At 40.2% G+C, this 16,133-nt stretch overlaps 1 protein-coding gene across 1 annotated transcript in view; it reads left to right on the top strand.

Moving 5' to 3' along the window:
• The window catches only part of tanc2a (tetratricopeptide repeat, ankyrin repeat and coiled-coil containing 2a), a 25,292-nt gene that overhangs the window by 828 nt on the left and 8,331 nt on the right, over window positions 1-16,133 (top strand). Inside the window, exons 2-18 of the mRNA XM_035655610.1 lie at window positions 587-755; window positions 832-1,149; window positions 4,289-4,414; window positions 4,515-4,784; window positions 7,420-7,556; window positions 8,588-8,819; window positions 8,914-9,086; window positions 10,100-10,180; window positions 10,262-10,462; window positions 11,064-11,198; window positions 11,446-11,642; window positions 11,734-11,842; window positions 13,236-13,358; window positions 13,438-13,575; window positions 13,724-13,822; window positions 14,685-14,876; window positions 15,023-15,116. Of these exons, the coding sequence (XP_035511503.1) occupies window positions 587-755; window positions 832-1,149; window positions 4,289-4,414; window positions 4,515-4,784; window positions 7,420-7,556; window positions 8,588-8,819; window positions 8,914-9,086; window positions 10,100-10,180; window positions 10,262-10,462; window positions 11,064-11,198; window positions 11,446-11,642; window positions 11,734-11,842; window positions 13,236-13,358; window positions 13,438-13,575; window positions 13,724-13,822; window positions 14,685-14,876; window positions 15,023-15,116 (2,794 nt within the window). The remainder of the gene's footprint in view (window positions 1-586; window positions 756-831; window positions 1,150-4,288; window positions 4,415-4,514; window positions 4,785-7,419; window positions 7,557-8,587; window positions 8,820-8,913; window positions 9,087-10,099; window positions 10,181-10,261; window positions 10,463-11,063; window positions 11,199-11,445; window positions 11,643-11,733; window positions 11,843-13,235; window positions 13,359-13,437; window positions 13,576-13,723; window positions 13,823-14,684; window positions 14,877-15,022; window positions 15,117-16,133) is intronic.

Here is a 16,133-nt window from a genome sequence, read left to right as displayed (position 1 = left end):
TCAGAACACACAGTGTATCACAGTTTGTTGGTATGAGGCTGCAGAACATTATGACCAGGGTGCTCAGGGGGTCACAATGTTATGGCTGGTTGGTGTATTTAATGCAATCATTTGAATACGACCACAAATTTGAGAGAGATTACTCAAGAAAATGTATTATTGTTATTATAAGAAATTAGAAATTTACTTCAAATACCAAAAGTAGAATACATGTAGCAAAAGGTTCTTTAAAGCATCTTTAATTGTATAGGTAGATGTAACAGTTTAAAAACAGCAATCTGATGTAGCACTGAGATGTAGAATCTGCAAATATCAATACCTTTGCTATAGCAAAAACTGATGTGCCTCTGTATATTGGATGCACTGTACAGGTACAGTATGCAGGCTAGTATTTAAACTGTATAAATATATTGTATGTACATGTTGTATCACATAACTGGATATTAAGTAAAAGTTTCTTTATTCTCATACTTCTGCTCTTTCAAATTAAAATGTAAACATGCTTTATCTTTTTACATGCAATATAAACCAAACACTGATTAATATGATCGATTATAACAGTAAGAAAATCTTTTCTTTCCCACAGAGGATCTCTCCTTCCTCTAGTCTGGCCAGTAGCAGCACCTCCCCCTGCTCCACACTGCAGCCTCCTGCTGGAGGGGAGGGCAACAACAACAACAAGCACGCCTCCTCCAACAACGCCTCCGTCACCTCCCCAACCTCAACACTGGAGAGCAGAGACAGCGGCATCATAGGTGACTCACTGTAGATACAGCTCCTTCAAGAAGAAACCCTCGCACTGCCAAATGGTTAACCTTTTCTGTCTTTCAGCCACGTTGACCAGCTATTCCGCTGAGTCGGCAGCGGAGCGGGACGGCAGTGCCAAGTATCCCAGTGATAGTTACCATGGCAGCAGCCTGAACCTCTGGCAGCAGGTGGGCAGGCCGGTGGTGGCCTCCACCTCCTCTTCCTGCATGGTAGCAGGAAGAGCGAATGACGGCTTCCTGTACAGGGTGGAGGACAACATGGCCGCCTCCACTTACAGCCTCAACAAACTCCACCCAGACCAAGGCCCCGGCTCCGCTCGCTCATCAGGCTCCACCCACTCCATCCCTCTCTACCTCATGCCCCGGCCCAATTCGGTTGCTGGTAAGATGGCAAATGGATGATTGTGTGTGTGTGTGTGTGAGTGTGTAGATGATGTGTTGCTCGAAGCTCAGTGATCAATTTCCGTCCGCAGTGACGCATCCCCACACACTCCCACACACGTCCCTTTCCTGTGAGGAAGGAATTACATCACTCTTCTCTCAACTATAGGTGACGTTCACGTAGTTATACCGTGAAGACACACAAGCCTTACTTACACATTATGTCGTACACTCTGGGATTAAAAACAGGGCTCCTATCAAACAGTAGGACTATATACACGTTAACCACGCTAAAAACAGCCTCATTTCACCTTCATCTCTAATACAAACAAGATTCTAACAATCATTGCCTGTGTAGTTCACAACAACATAAGGCATACCTTCATGAGATGTTTTGGACAATAATGAGCTCCACTCGATCTCGTATTTCAGAATACTGAATCAGGTTTATTGCCAAGTAGGTTTTCACTTATACAAGGATTGCATCAGTAATGAAATTTGGATAACAAAAGTACAATAAACACAGATAAAAAAAATATACTATAAAATACCAATAAACAGAGTGATCATCATATACGCATAAAAATATAAGTGCACACTAAACTTATAAGAAAAATATTATATGGACCAATAAAAAAAAGACAATTCAATAGTACTCATATGCAAGTGGTCCACTCATTATTGATTCCACTCAGAAAATACATCACCATAACCTGCAAGCGTCCTCAAACTTACTTATTATTAGCATTTTCATTTAGCTATTTGTTATTTGTGTTACTATAAGACCTGTAGCTTTACTGCTGCCTCCACATATTCAAACTTGCTCGGCCATATTCTGCTGGATATGTAAGAGGCAACTTCAACATTAATTCAGGCCCAGTGAATTCTTGCAATACCATTAGAGTGCTACACTGAGCCAGAAGGACCCGTTTTGTTTTTTTATATATTATCTGTCTCATGTACTCTACATAGAAAGCCATTTCAGCAAATATTATAAAATATATAGTTATAGATTTATAAAAATGACCACGTGCAGCCTTAAATATAACGCCTATATAACTTGGAAGTACACATTATAATTCTCTCCTTTCTAAAGAGACGATAGATAGTATATAGATAAATTAAACTCTTAGTCTATAGGTTGTTATAGGATGTAGGCGAGTCTCCATAGCCTACCTTTCACTGCATTAAGCACTAGGAAAGCGGGGGAAACGGTAAACCTAGCCTATCAAGGTCTCCAACTATTTCAGGATTAAATGCATACCTAACTATCTACCATAAACATGAGTTATTAACTCACTCCATATATATAAAAGCATTTAAATCTATAATTACCATATTTGTTGGTACCGCTTCGGCTAACCACGACGGTTCATCACCATGGTAGTCTCCATGTATGTAAGTTTAGTAAATGTAAAAAGTTAACAAGACACCAGGAAAACGCCCAGTACCCAGCACATGTCCACATCTATCCTCACCTTTTCCTCTTATCCTCCTCACACTGTGTCTCATATAAAAAACTGAAAGCTTTGGAAAGGAAGGATAAGTGACATGTATGTTCAAGTTTTCCCATAACACTAAAACACCATCACAATGCGACCTCAGGATTCACAAACGGAAGCAAAGCTAGCGCCCTAGACATTAATACTGTGTGGATTCGACTCACAACATGAGTGTTGAGGTTGGATCAAACGTTCGGTAGGTTTCTGTCTGTTTTTGTCAGAAGTAACTAATAAGAATTCAAAGTTTACACAACATCGAATCAAGAGCTTGTAAAATCCAGCTTAAGAGCGACGATAGTCCTGGAAGTGAAGCCGAACATCCTACAAGTTCTGACCTGATAACCATTCACTTAACTAACTATATAGTAAAAAAAGGAAGACAACGTTTGGGATTTTGCCCTTACATGTTACTTAACATCAGAAATCTAAAACAATTACCACAAGGAATGCGTAGGTCTTGATAACAAGATTATTGAACAAGGCACTGTTCAGTGTAAATATCAAACCATGGGTAATTTGTTTGTGATCTCTAAGAATCTATACCCACGCTCTTGCTCTCTCTCACACTGTGCTAATCAATAGCTGTATAGCTTAACGAGTTCCATGGCACTACAATAAATTTGATCCTCGCTCGCGCTCTCGCAACTCGGGCTTCATAGATATAGATTAAAGATAGCAACAAGACACGCACTGATTATACAAACTGTAAAGTTATACACCATTTAGGAAAGATTTGTCAAACAACCGTGATGTTGCCTAAAGGCAACCAGCGGAGAAGTCAGGAAAGTCACTGCTCAAGGCCAGGAAATATTCATCAGTTTTTACATTATGGTTTTTGTACAGATTGAACTAACTAAATGTGATTCCTTTTAGAAAGGCATATATATATCCTTTGTTACCCTTGGACAGACAACCCCAACCAAAGGCTAGCTATCTTATCCGTGGACTATACTTAAGCTTAACCATCTCCATAGGCTGTAGCTTCATGTTTAAGATAATCAGATATAGAAGTGGTATTTTGATCTATTCCTGTCAGTACATATATGACACAGCTATAATTCCACAATGATAATTTTACTTCAAACATAGCGTCAGTAACAATGTTTTATCCTATCAGTTAGCATCAAAGACTGAAGCAGGAGAAACAGCACTCCTGGCTCTTCAAGTGAAGACATGTCCACCTACCAACTACTCTAAAGCTTTATGATGTCCAATTGGAATGCAGTATAATATTTTTTAAACTGCACACAAAAAACTACTTATCAAAATTCCCAAGGACAGTTGTGGTTTAGATCAAGATGGTTTGGTGGCATCGAGTGTGCTTAGGTGAAAACCACAAGACCACAACCACAAAAAGACTAAGTGTTTGATTTTTCAGGTGATCAAAATACAGCAATGAAAACATATGAATATTATAATTGCCATTTCTGCCAAAAGATCCTCCTAAATGTTTACACACTGGACCTTGAACCTTTACACCAGTTCCATGTCCATTTGACATTTTATCAAGAAAACAAGATATTTGTTCATCTTTTGTACTGATGATATCAAACCAGAAGAGTTTCATGCCCATCCAAAACTTAAAAGTGCTACTGTCTATGCATAACATTAACTTTCTTATTAATTCTCTCCCTCTAGCCACTAGTTCTGCCCACCTTGAAGATCTAGCCTATCTGGATGAGCAGCAGAGACACATCCCTTCAAGGACGTCCCTCAGAATGCCCAGACAGAATTCTGGGAGTCGGAGTCAACAGGACCCCAGAGGTAAATGCATTAAAACACACACATACAAACACTTACAGACAGCCATTTAAAAGCAGTAGTACAATACTTACTACAACACTATTCTTCCCCTCCTCTCCAGCAGTTCGTTTCACTCCCTCTCTCAACCTGAAGCCACTCCACTTTGAGGTTCCCAGTCTCTTGTCTGATTGGCTGTTCACCGGCAGGGAGTGGCTTTTCCAGGAAGTGGATGCTTGTCTTCGCAGTAGCGACCCATCGATTAGTCGGGGCGTGGTGATCGTCGGAAACATGGGCTTTGGAAAAACAGCCATCATCGCCCGTCTGGTGGCGCTCAGTTGTCATGGAAACCGGATGTGGCCAACCGCTGCCGGCAACCAGACCATGCCTAAACGTAAGCACAGAGAGATTGTTGGATCTTTTCCACACTGTGCTTTATTGACCAAATGTCTTGTTTTCATTTCATTCATTGTTTTCACTCGTACAGTCATGTAGACCTGCAATAATTAATCCTGTAATCAGTTAGTTGTCAACTATTGAATGAACCACCAACTATCTTTTATAATTGATTAATCATTTTGAGAAATTTTTTAAGAAAGTGTGAATATTTTTGGGTTTTGTTTGTCCTCTGTGACACTAACCTGAATATCTTTATACAAAACGAGACATTTGGATGATTTGAACCTGAACATTTGTCATCCTATTCGACATTTAATTGCTTAATAAATAATGAAGATAATCATTAGTTGCAGCCCTACAGTCACTACAGTTACTTACAGATCACCTGTATACAAGGTTTACTATGTAAGATTAGCATCATCTTTCTATAATATTTGGTTGATACAGAAATTTACAAGAGAGATGAATGACCATAAATATAAAACATACAACATTACAATATTCATCTGCTTACAAAATACAATTGTTCATCTCAACCAGTCCATGGGTTAATCTTAATTTTTCAACACAAAGCGTTCATCTCTTAACTAATTTCAAAGTTAATATGTGGTTAACCTTCACAAATCACATCCACATAACTACATTTTGTATTGTTTCCTGTACTTTTTTATATATAATTCAAGGTTATTTTACTGGCAAGGTTGTAGAATTAAATTCAGATATAGTTGCCATTATGCCAAATAATTATAATACAAATAAAAATGTATTAATGAGGAGGAGGAAGAACAGTCTCACAGCCTGAGGAAGTGGATCCTGCAAGTTCAAGCTTCAGACACTTCCGTGATGAGAAGCTGAAACATTGTTTTGAAGCTCCCACTGGTCTGCACCTCACATTCTCAAGAAGACCATAAAAATTCCACCAGTCTGGATCCAGACCTCATGAATCATAACCATGCTTGCTCATGCAAATGATGTGTGGATTCACAGTAAGGTGAGAGTCATAGTAAATGAATATGAGTACATTATTCAGCTAGCAACAGATAATGAACCCCTTTACCACTTCTTCCTACTGACCTGCAACCACTTTTTCTCAGAGTCATTATACAGGCTTTGTCTGTGGCACCTACACGTTACAGAGATGTCCACTGAGGATAAATGTCTAAAAATCCTTGTAGAAATCATAAAATAACATCAGATCTTGTCAAATACCCATCAGATTCAGACCTTTTCTTCAGTATCAACCTGCTAGTAGCCAAAACAGCATGACTTTCCATGATATAGATTTGCAACATGATGTAGATACACAGATATATAGCGAGGTTCATCCCTTAACTTTGCAGAATAAAGCTTGACTGATGTTTCACAGATGTTATTTTTACATCCTGATCTGATAATGAAACCTGGCACCTTGTATGACATGACAGCTGGCGGAAAATGATGAGCTGGAGTTGGGGACTGTCTCTAGTTAGTGCATGCAAAATGGCCAAGAGATTTTCAGATATTTGTGAAAAGCTTTTTCTCCTTTTTTTTCACACACTTCAACTTTGGAATTACTTACTTGGTTACAGTATGGCCTGTTTTCATCTGGACTTCCTCCTATTTTATTTGAAGAAAATGCAATATAAAATATGGCCCAGTGCAATTCTGATTCTATTATTCATACTGTAAAATCAGTTAACTTAACTCAAGAAATTGTTAAAACTAATTACATTGAATTTTATAAATAAAACTAACTCAATTTTGTAAGTTGAAACACATTCTTGATTAAGTAGTTTTAGTCAATTTAAGTGACATTGACAGTTTTGTAATTTTTATTTGTAAGGTGAAAACAAGTAAGTACAAGTACTAGTAAAAGCTGCTTAATCGAGAATCTTTTTAAATAAAAAAACTGATGCTTCTTTATTTGTTTGATTTAGGTACATGGTATAAACATTTTTACATAATTTTCTATATTTTGTTGGCAGCTTACCTCATGCATATATGTATGTGGGAAATAAATGGCAGTAGAAAACAATTTATTACAGAAAATGATCCAGATACAGGTGTTTTTGTGGCAAACAAATATAGATATAGATGGTAGCTTTGAATTACATCCCTAATTCATGGGTTTGGACAGTTAATGCCAAACAAAATTGCAAATCTGCAAGAATATGTAAATGTAGAGGATGTAAAATTAGGTCCAGAAACAAAAAGAAGTCATAGTTCCAGAAAGACTAAAAAAAGCCTGTCGTTTTAGCAATGTTTTATTGTTTGCTTAATTTTATACAGCATACTCTGTACTTGGAAGGCGCTTGAAGGGGACATAGTAAATTGTTGGCAGGAGTCAGTATCACATGCTTGCCAAAAGGACCCCCAGTGAGTTATTCCAGCCACGGGTTGAGGTTATTATTCATTCTGTAAGAGACAGCTGAGTCATCATGCAGAACCCAATAAAATCAGCCAGGCTCCCAACTAGCAACCAGACTCACAGCCAAGCCAACCACCAGAGAAACCCATTAAATCACGCAGTGGAAAAAATACACAAAAGCAGTAGAAATGTACAGAAGTTTAGAGTACAGAAGCAGCCACAGAGAGAGAGGGGGACAGTTTATAGAAAAACTCTAATATTCTTCCCCTGACCCTCATTCCAGGTGTAGAGGCTGTTTCTTTCTCCCAAGATTCCTTGGGGAGAGGGGGAGGAGGAGAGGAAGGAGGAGAAGGAAGCTGTCCAGGGACTCCGGAGATGAGGAGGAGACAGGAGGAGGCACTGAGGAGGCTTGCGGGACAGGTAGGATCCCCCCTTTACTTAATGAAGATCTAGTGTATCACACAATAAATTACTAGAAGGCACTTACTGAAAGTAACAAAGTACATTAACATAAAAAAGAAACAAAAAATATAATTAGAATATAAAATTTTATTGTTAAGATTAAACTGCCCAACAGTATAAAGTTGTTAAGACTTTACTTTGCACAGCCACAACATTAAAGTGCTTCTTATATGTTTATGCATCAGTAATAATCAGTAACAACTGAGAAGGCCATTCTGCTGCTGGTACTTTTACTTTTCATACTTTTTGTTTAACATTTTGTTAATAATACCTCTGTACTTTCACTCATGTAAAACTATTCACTCTAGTTTGATCAGCAGTCTGTACTATAAATATGTGCCTGGAGGCAGTAGATGTTAGCTTAGCTTAGCATAAAGACTGGAGACAGAAGCAGACTTTTTTGACTGGGGTGGCAAACGTGGGGCACTGACTTATGTAGGGGTGGGATAAAGTATGTGTTTCAGCTTTCCAGTCATTCCTAATAATTTTGCAGTTCCAAGACACTATGCAAAAATAACACATTGCACAAAACCACATGCAAAAATCTCTTTGTTTAAACTGCATGGGATTTGCTTAAAGTGGGCATGCCTGCAAAGTGGAGACTTGCGGGTACCCATAGGACCCATTTTTATTCAGATATGTTGAGGTAAGAAGTCAAGGGATCCCTTTAAAAATGGCCATGCCAATTTTTCCATTGCCAGAATTTAGATTAACTGTGGAGCTTTATTTAGCTTCCTTCTTGACATGGTTGGTACCAATGGATGCGTTAGGTCTAGTTCGTTTCATATAATACCAGTAACCTCACTCTAGCTTTAGCCCTAGCTATCTAAGCTACATGTTGAAAAAAACGGTGGTTAATATGGATGCTACACAGACTGGATTTGTAGTGCATAGACTCATACATTTCACCACAAAATGTATCTGAAATTAAAAAAGCTTGTAGAGAACTCCACAATCGTGCAAATATTTCCTTCTGTCCGTCTCTGCAGGTAGTCTCATATCATTTCTGTCAAGCTGATAACTGTCACACCTGTCTGGTTCCGGAGTTCGTCTACAACATGGCGGCGATGCTAAGTGACGCCCCTCAGTTGTCGGCCTATCGGGAGCTACTGCACCGGTCACCACAGCTACAGAGCACGCTTAGTCTGCGCTCCTGCATCCAGGACCCGAGCTCTGCCCTCCAGAGAGGAATACTGGAGCCACTGGACGCTCTCTACAGGGGTACATAGGGATTCTACTGCGTTCTGCTAGCTTCTGTTCTGTAAAGCCAGGGTCAGGACTTAACCTGTTCTTTCTGTATTGTTTTTGTTGCCAGAGAGGAAGTTGCACGTGGATGGGGCGGGGCTTATTATACTAATTGATGGGCTGAACGAGGCAGAGTTCCACCGGCCGGACTACGGTGACACACTGACTTCCTTCCTGTCCCAAAACGTCCAGAAATTTCCTTCCTGGTTGAAGGTCATTACCACTGTCAGGACCAGTCAGCAGGTATACACACACACACACACACACACACACACAATCAAAAACAGCCAAAGTTTGGCATTTTTAACCAAATATAAGCTCTTGTGTTCAACCCAGCAGTATTCATGATTGCTAAATTCCCTTCAAAAATCAACGATTTATGACTCCTTTTTCTTAGCAGCAAAAATACTTTACACAATAAAACCTTAGGCTTTGGTATGAGACGGTTGTGTTTTTAATCAGTCAAACATTTCACATTTTAAAAAAATATTTGTCTTTGTCCTTTCCAAAACTAAAACACAACACAAAGAGACAAAAACTAATCACAGAGCAGTGCTGATTTAATCACAAACAATCACATATATCAATATTTGCTTGGAAAAGGCCCCACATGAAGATATTTGAACTCAAAAACATGATGTTATTGGGACACATTAGTAAAGCATTGAAGTAGGTTTTATGTTTTCCAGCTTCACTCCCTCATGTTGTCATGTGTTGTACTGTCTGTGCCATCTGTGCACATAAGATAACATATGACGCTGTGACGCATTATCAGTGAGATGAAAAATGAATCGTGATATGAAGGCACAAAGACTTCCGTTTCACTTTTGCAAAGAAAAAGGGAATACCCTACCTCAGAAATAAAAGTGTTCAATAATTTGATAAGAAAATATATTTTGGTGATTTTTGAATGAGACATAAAGGAATTGTTTTCAGTCATAATTCGTCTTCAATCTTATTTTGTTAAAAAAAATCATGAGAAGATTGTCCTGTAAACCCAGAACCCAGGGGATAGACCCAGTGGGGCATGGACTATATCCTGCTTCGCCCTTAACCCGCTGGTGATGATCTTTATGAAATAGAACATTAGTTACGTACCATAACTTACAGACTTTATCTTTGTAAACTGTATATGAGTATGCAAAGCTTGGCGTAGCAAAAGTAACTAAGGAGGGGCTGGGCTTAGCAAACAGTCAATTAGAGCACAACAAAGCTTGAACTTACAAAATCTCTTTCCTTTTCTTTTCCTCAATCAGGACATCACAGCTTCTCTGCCTTTTCACCACATCTCTCTAGACAGGATGGAAGAGAACAGCGCCATAGACCAGGACCTGCAGGTAACATGAACACAGTCTGCCTGTCTGTCTGTCTCTCGATATATCTGTCTGTCTGTACATATACATGTCTGTTGTTTTCAGGTTTACCTGATGCAGCGCATACACAGCAGCACTGAGATCCAGAGCAACGTGTCTCTGAGCAATGGCCGCCTTGACAACGCGGCACTGGCCAAGCTGATCAGCCACCTGAAGAGCCTGAGCAAGGGCTCTTACCTCTACCTGAAACTGACCCTGGATCTCATAGAGGGAGGATACCTGGTCCTCAAGAGCTCCAGCTTCAAGGTGAGGAAGGGGTGGGGGAAGGAGGGGAGAATGAACGGTGTGTGGAGGTAAAATGAACGATCATAGGAAAGGCAATGGAGGACAGTTTGATGACTGAGTCAGCTAATGTCAGCTAGTCTCGGACGCTGGAAGAGAAGTTAATGATTGATTGACAGGTGAATGTCATGTTATTATTGGTTGGAATCAGTGAGTTCGTGAGCATGTGTCACATTTAGTTTTACAGGAAAAATTATTGGATTTCGATATACAAACCCAAAGAAATGTTTTGTTTTTCTGGCATACAGTGTAAAATAGGGGGATAATATGACTGGGGATGTGATCTTGATCTTGAAGGGTTACAGGGTTATTTGTAAATAAGGGAAATTTCAGTTAAAGTTTAAGGCTGAACGCGATTGAAATGTCAGTTGACAATTAGGTCCTGAAAGCAATTAAACAGTTGAGTTATGTCACTTAATTAGTTCATTCATTTCATCACAATTGAATAAATAACTGACTCATTTAGATGTGTAGTCATTTAGATACCAGAATTGTTTGTTTCAGTAGACATATTCAGTTTGATAGATGGTAAACAGGAAGACTTTAAATGTGTGTGTGTGTGTAGGTGGTTCCTGTGAGTCTGGCAGAGGTCTACCTGCTGCAGCTCAACATGCGCTTTCCGACCCAGTCATCTTTTCAGAGAGTTCTTCCACTGCTCAACGTTACTGTGGCGTCACTGCACCCACTGACCGACCAGCAGGTACACACCCATCGGCCTCGGCTGTGCTTAATGTATAGCGCTTATTAGCTAACACGCTAAACTAAGTTGGTGAACATAGTAAACATTACACCTACAGATATAAGCATGTCAGCACTATTATTTTAAGCATTTAGCAAGCTGACATTAGCATTTGGCTTATCCTCACAGAGTTGCTAGCATGGCTGTACATGTTGAAAATGGATCAATGCACTTGTAATGTGACTGCTCCTGTCCTCTCCCCATCCAGCTGTTTGAGGTGGTGAACGCGGGCGCTCTGAGCGGAGGAACGTTGCACTGGGGCGAGTTTGTGCACCGCCTGGAGCAGCTCTCTTCTTTCCTGCTGCGGCGGAACGACGGCAGCAGGATGCTAAACCACGCCTCCTTCAGGGAGTGGCTGATGTGGAGAGAGGAGGGTCAGGACGACAGGTTTCTCTGCGATCCCAGGTACACTGACAGTCAGCGAGAGAGACGGTGGAAAAGACAGAGGAAGACAAGAGAGAGGTTTTCACTGAGATGTCTCTCTGTTTGTCTCCAGGAGCGGTCACACTCTCCTGGCCTTCTGGCTCTGCAGACAAGAAGGAAAGTTGAACCGACAGCAGACACTGGAGCTGGGACATCACATCCTGAAGGCTCACATCTACAAGGTTAGCTCACACACACCCACACAAAGTCTTCAAGTGAGTCAGTATAGGCAGACGGCCGACATGAGGACTTGTTTTGCCACTTTCAACTGCATGAATCGCAAACGTAATGGGTGGAAAATGTTCAATATCCAAATAGGAGTGCAGAATTTGCTGTTAGCATCCTGCTATTAAGGTGGTGGTTAGTTTTGTACACAAACTGGTGTGGAACAAACACCTGTTTCATGGTGTGACAGCTCAAACTGTTACTGCATGCATATGACTGTCTAATGAGTGGTGCAAACATTTGCCAGGTTCTTAGATCAGTGACGCTTATAACTTTTCAGAGAAGAGATTTTTATAATCCTGTGTAGCAGATAATACTTAAAATATCATTCACACTTTATTTTAACCTCCCATTTAGCATTTATAGCAGTGTATACTTATGAAGTATCTGTGACTGGTGAATAAACAGCACACATGTACAATCAATACTACAGTTAACATATGCACAGGAATATTGCACGATGCCCCACACCAAGATATTGCAGATTGATAACGCAGTATAGCATTGCTGTAATCATATTTAATGGTATATAAACAAGCACTCATGAACAAATCCTTACAATAGACCTTTTTCACAGCAGCCATTTTGACATGAAATAGGGTAATCAGAATCAGAATCTCTTTTATTGGCAAGGTATGTGCACACATACAAGGAATTTAACTCTGGTTTTATCTTGCTCTCAATGACAGACACAGACTGAGCATAAATAAACAGAACAACAAACTAACAAAATAGACATAGACCAATATGTAAAATTATACAATTCTAAACAAACAAAAAAACATTAATAAATAGTGCAGTGGTGCAGAGTGCAAAAGATGCTGAAATAAATATTGTACGTGCAGGTTTCTATATGTTACCAATGATACTCATTAATACACACAAGCTGTTATTAATAATAATAATAATAATAATAATGATACCATTAAATCTTGTATTGACATATGCGTGAAGTTTAGTCATCTAATATGAAGTTTTACATAACAGCAGGATTTGCATACACCCTGATGCTACCAATACAATATCCAGAGGGGGATTGTGTGTTCTTAACTTGTGTAGCAGGCGAACAGCAGGAATTTCTTTTGTGCTAATGTTAGTTATTCTTATGCTAACAATACTTATTTTTTGCTAACGGTACTTATTTTTATGCTAATGTTACTTGTGTGAGGGCGTGTTTCTGTGCTACTGTTAGCTAGCTTGAGCTGACAGGTTGGTGTAAACAGTAATTTTTCTTTTTTTCCAGCAAGTAGCTGGATTTATTGAAACAGAAATTGTCCACATATATATATATATATATATATATCTACCTGTCTAACTGTCTTTCTGTGTGACATCTATTCTCATCTCCAGGGTCTGAGTAAGAAGCTTGGGGTTTCCTCCTCAGTTCTGCAGGGGCTGTGGCTGTCATACAGCACAGAGAGCCTGAGCCCCGCTGTGTCATCTCTGCGCAACCTCTACACCCCCAACATTAAGGTAACATAGTGACACACATCCACACACACTGGCAGACTTGCATACAGTTGGACTGTAACCTGGCTCCCTACCTGTCCAGGTGAGCAGGTTGCTGATTATGGGCGGGGCTGATGTGGATTACCGTAGTGATGTCCTCAACAACGCCCCACTGCTGTGTGTCCACGCTCACCTGGGCCACAGTGACGCTGTGGCACTGCTGCTCGACCACGGAGCTCAGGTAAAAAGTACTTTCTGTTTTTATAGTTCTTCTGGATTTTCAAGGTTTGTGGTATCATTGGCGTTGCAATATCTTCAATACCCGACTTTATGGAAACATTCTGTATTTAGTACAACCACGCTTGATTCTTCTTGTGTTGTATCTCTAGGTGGATGCACAGTCACATGATGGTTTGACCGCCCTGGGATTCGCTGCTGCAGCTGGACATCTGGACATCGTCACCATGCTGAGTCAGCACAAGGCTAAGGTAGCTGTCAGCCTGATAGATTTTCTAGCTTTGAGGATTTAAAGAATGTGTCCTCTAGTGCCATCCCGTGGTCGTATCAAGAATCACACTGTGGTAGACAGCAGCCCGACGCCACTACCCCTCATGTCCACTGATCATTTGTAGGGTTTTGTGGGATTTCACATTACATGTTTCTACAAACAGACGTGTGCCATCAGAATCATTTGAGAGATGCTACAGTTACATAAGACGTTCTACAAATCTGCGGGGTTCTTAAGGCGTCATTGTGCTTCAAATAAAGTGCTTGTTGGATCATCAAGCAGCGTGTGAAGCCCACTCCTCCAGCATCAGAATCAGTCTCCAACTGTTTTTTTTATTTAGTTTTTTTCAATATTTATATGAAGAGTTCCATTACAGCTGAGTTATAAACATTTCCTAGAACATTTCAAATGTTTTAACACACATTACCCCCTACTGGCCCCACCAACCCTTTATGTCCATACATAAATACTACAATACATAAAACAGGAATAATACATTGTTTGGAAGTACAGATAAACAGGTATACCATTAATCAAAAGTAAATACATAAAAAACTATGAATACCTATAATAGACTTTACCATCATAATGAATAATAAGTCAAAGAAAAGTGATGCAGCACCTTTTTTTCAAAGCAGATTTGTTGAAGATTGGTTTCAGTGATTGGCTGGAGCTCAAGCATTGTGTGTGTGTGTGTGTGTGTTCCTTTACTGTATGTGTGTGTTGAGATGAGGCTGTGGTGTCACTGCTGCGAAGCAATGTTCATACAGTTTTCCATTTGCACAGTGTTCCCTGTGCACAGGACACTGCATCTAAGTCTGTGTCTCCCCCCGTGTACTCAGGCGGGTCATGTGGACAGCTCCGGTCGGTGTGTGTTGGTGCACGCGGCTCAGCGGGGCCACCTCGAGGTGCTGTGCTTCCTGCTGAAGCACGCAGACTGGAGCTGCACCTCCTGCTGCGGCCAGAGGGGGGCGAGCAGGTGCCAGGCGGTGCAGCAGGCTCTGATTGCAGCAGCCAGCATGGGCCACACAGAGGTCAGCTATACACACACACACACACACACACACACACACACACCTTTATAATATTGTGTGATACTGAATCATAAAATCCTGTTATTGCTGATATGTTTGTAACATTTGTTATTGTGTGTGTGGTGTGTGTGTGTGTCTGTGTGTAGATGCTGTCATACCTGCTGGATCTTCCAGAGGAAGATGAGGAAGATGAGGAGAGACCTGAGATCAATACACCTGACAGTCTGTGGGGAGAGACAGGTACTACAAAAATTGTCCACAACAACTACACAAAATAAACAGAATACCAAACATCTGCAGAGATAGTTTATAAGATATACTTAAAAAGTAGTTCAAACACTGCATTTCAACTGTTTGTTTATTACTTAAGGGCATTGTGGACGGAGGGGTTCACTGTGCCACTCCTTGTGGGGCTCCCACCATCTTAGGAAAAAAAGAACTGAGTAATTAAAAATCTGGTTTATTGATGTAGGTTTTCACATTCAAGGAATTTGTTGGTATTTTGATGCAACGATTAACAGAGAGACAATAAAGAAGGTAAAAAGTGAGTACCTGAATATGAATAGGAAGTAGTTCAGGAATTAGAAAGTAATAAAGTATAATTATGAAAGAAAATATGTGCAATATATCTGTTTTTGAGGCTGGAGAGTTGTGCAGAAATGTGCAATGTTCACAGTTGAACCTGTAATGTGTAAAGGGATAATCCTGAAGATGTTCGTTAGTGTAATGCATTGATTCAGATGTGTGGACTTGACGCTTTCCATGTGACATGTAGTGTCTATCGGGGGGTAGGGGTGGATAATAGTCAGTGGGGGACCTGGGCCCTGTTCATTAGGGCCAGCTGCAGTCAGGACTGACACTTTTAAGCATTAACCTCCTGGAAAAGTGTTACAGCACATGCAGCATATTGTGTGCAGGGAGTACAGTGCAAAATATAAACAGACAACGGATGCATAAACACACGTACAGCTACAGCCTGTAAACACATCAGTGGGCTCAGGCCCAAGATACACACTACAAATCCTGTCAGAATAATAGTGGGACTGCCCATCAGCATGAGGAAATGTTTGTGACACTGTTTGTCATAATGTCCCAAAATATTCAACTTTTATCACAACATAGAAGGATTTGGCATTAGTGAACTTGACGATACTGCAGGACTTACTACACAATGCCGATGATTAAAGTCCTCCATCCAGTTAAAATTATATAAATAGGTAAAAAGCACCAAGATGTGGATGGTAAAAATGTGGCTTC

The sequence above is a fragment of the Morone saxatilis genome, unplaced genomic scaffold (genome assembly GCF_004916995.1).
Source record: "Morone saxatilis isolate NCDOM2014 unplaced genomic scaffold, NCSU_SB_2.0 Contig14, whole genome shotgun sequence".
In the NCBI taxonomy this organism is placed as follows: Eukaryota; Metazoa; Chordata; class Actinopteri; family Moronidae; genus Morone; species Morone saxatilis.
This window is presented reverse-complemented; position numbering and strand designations above follow the sequence as displayed.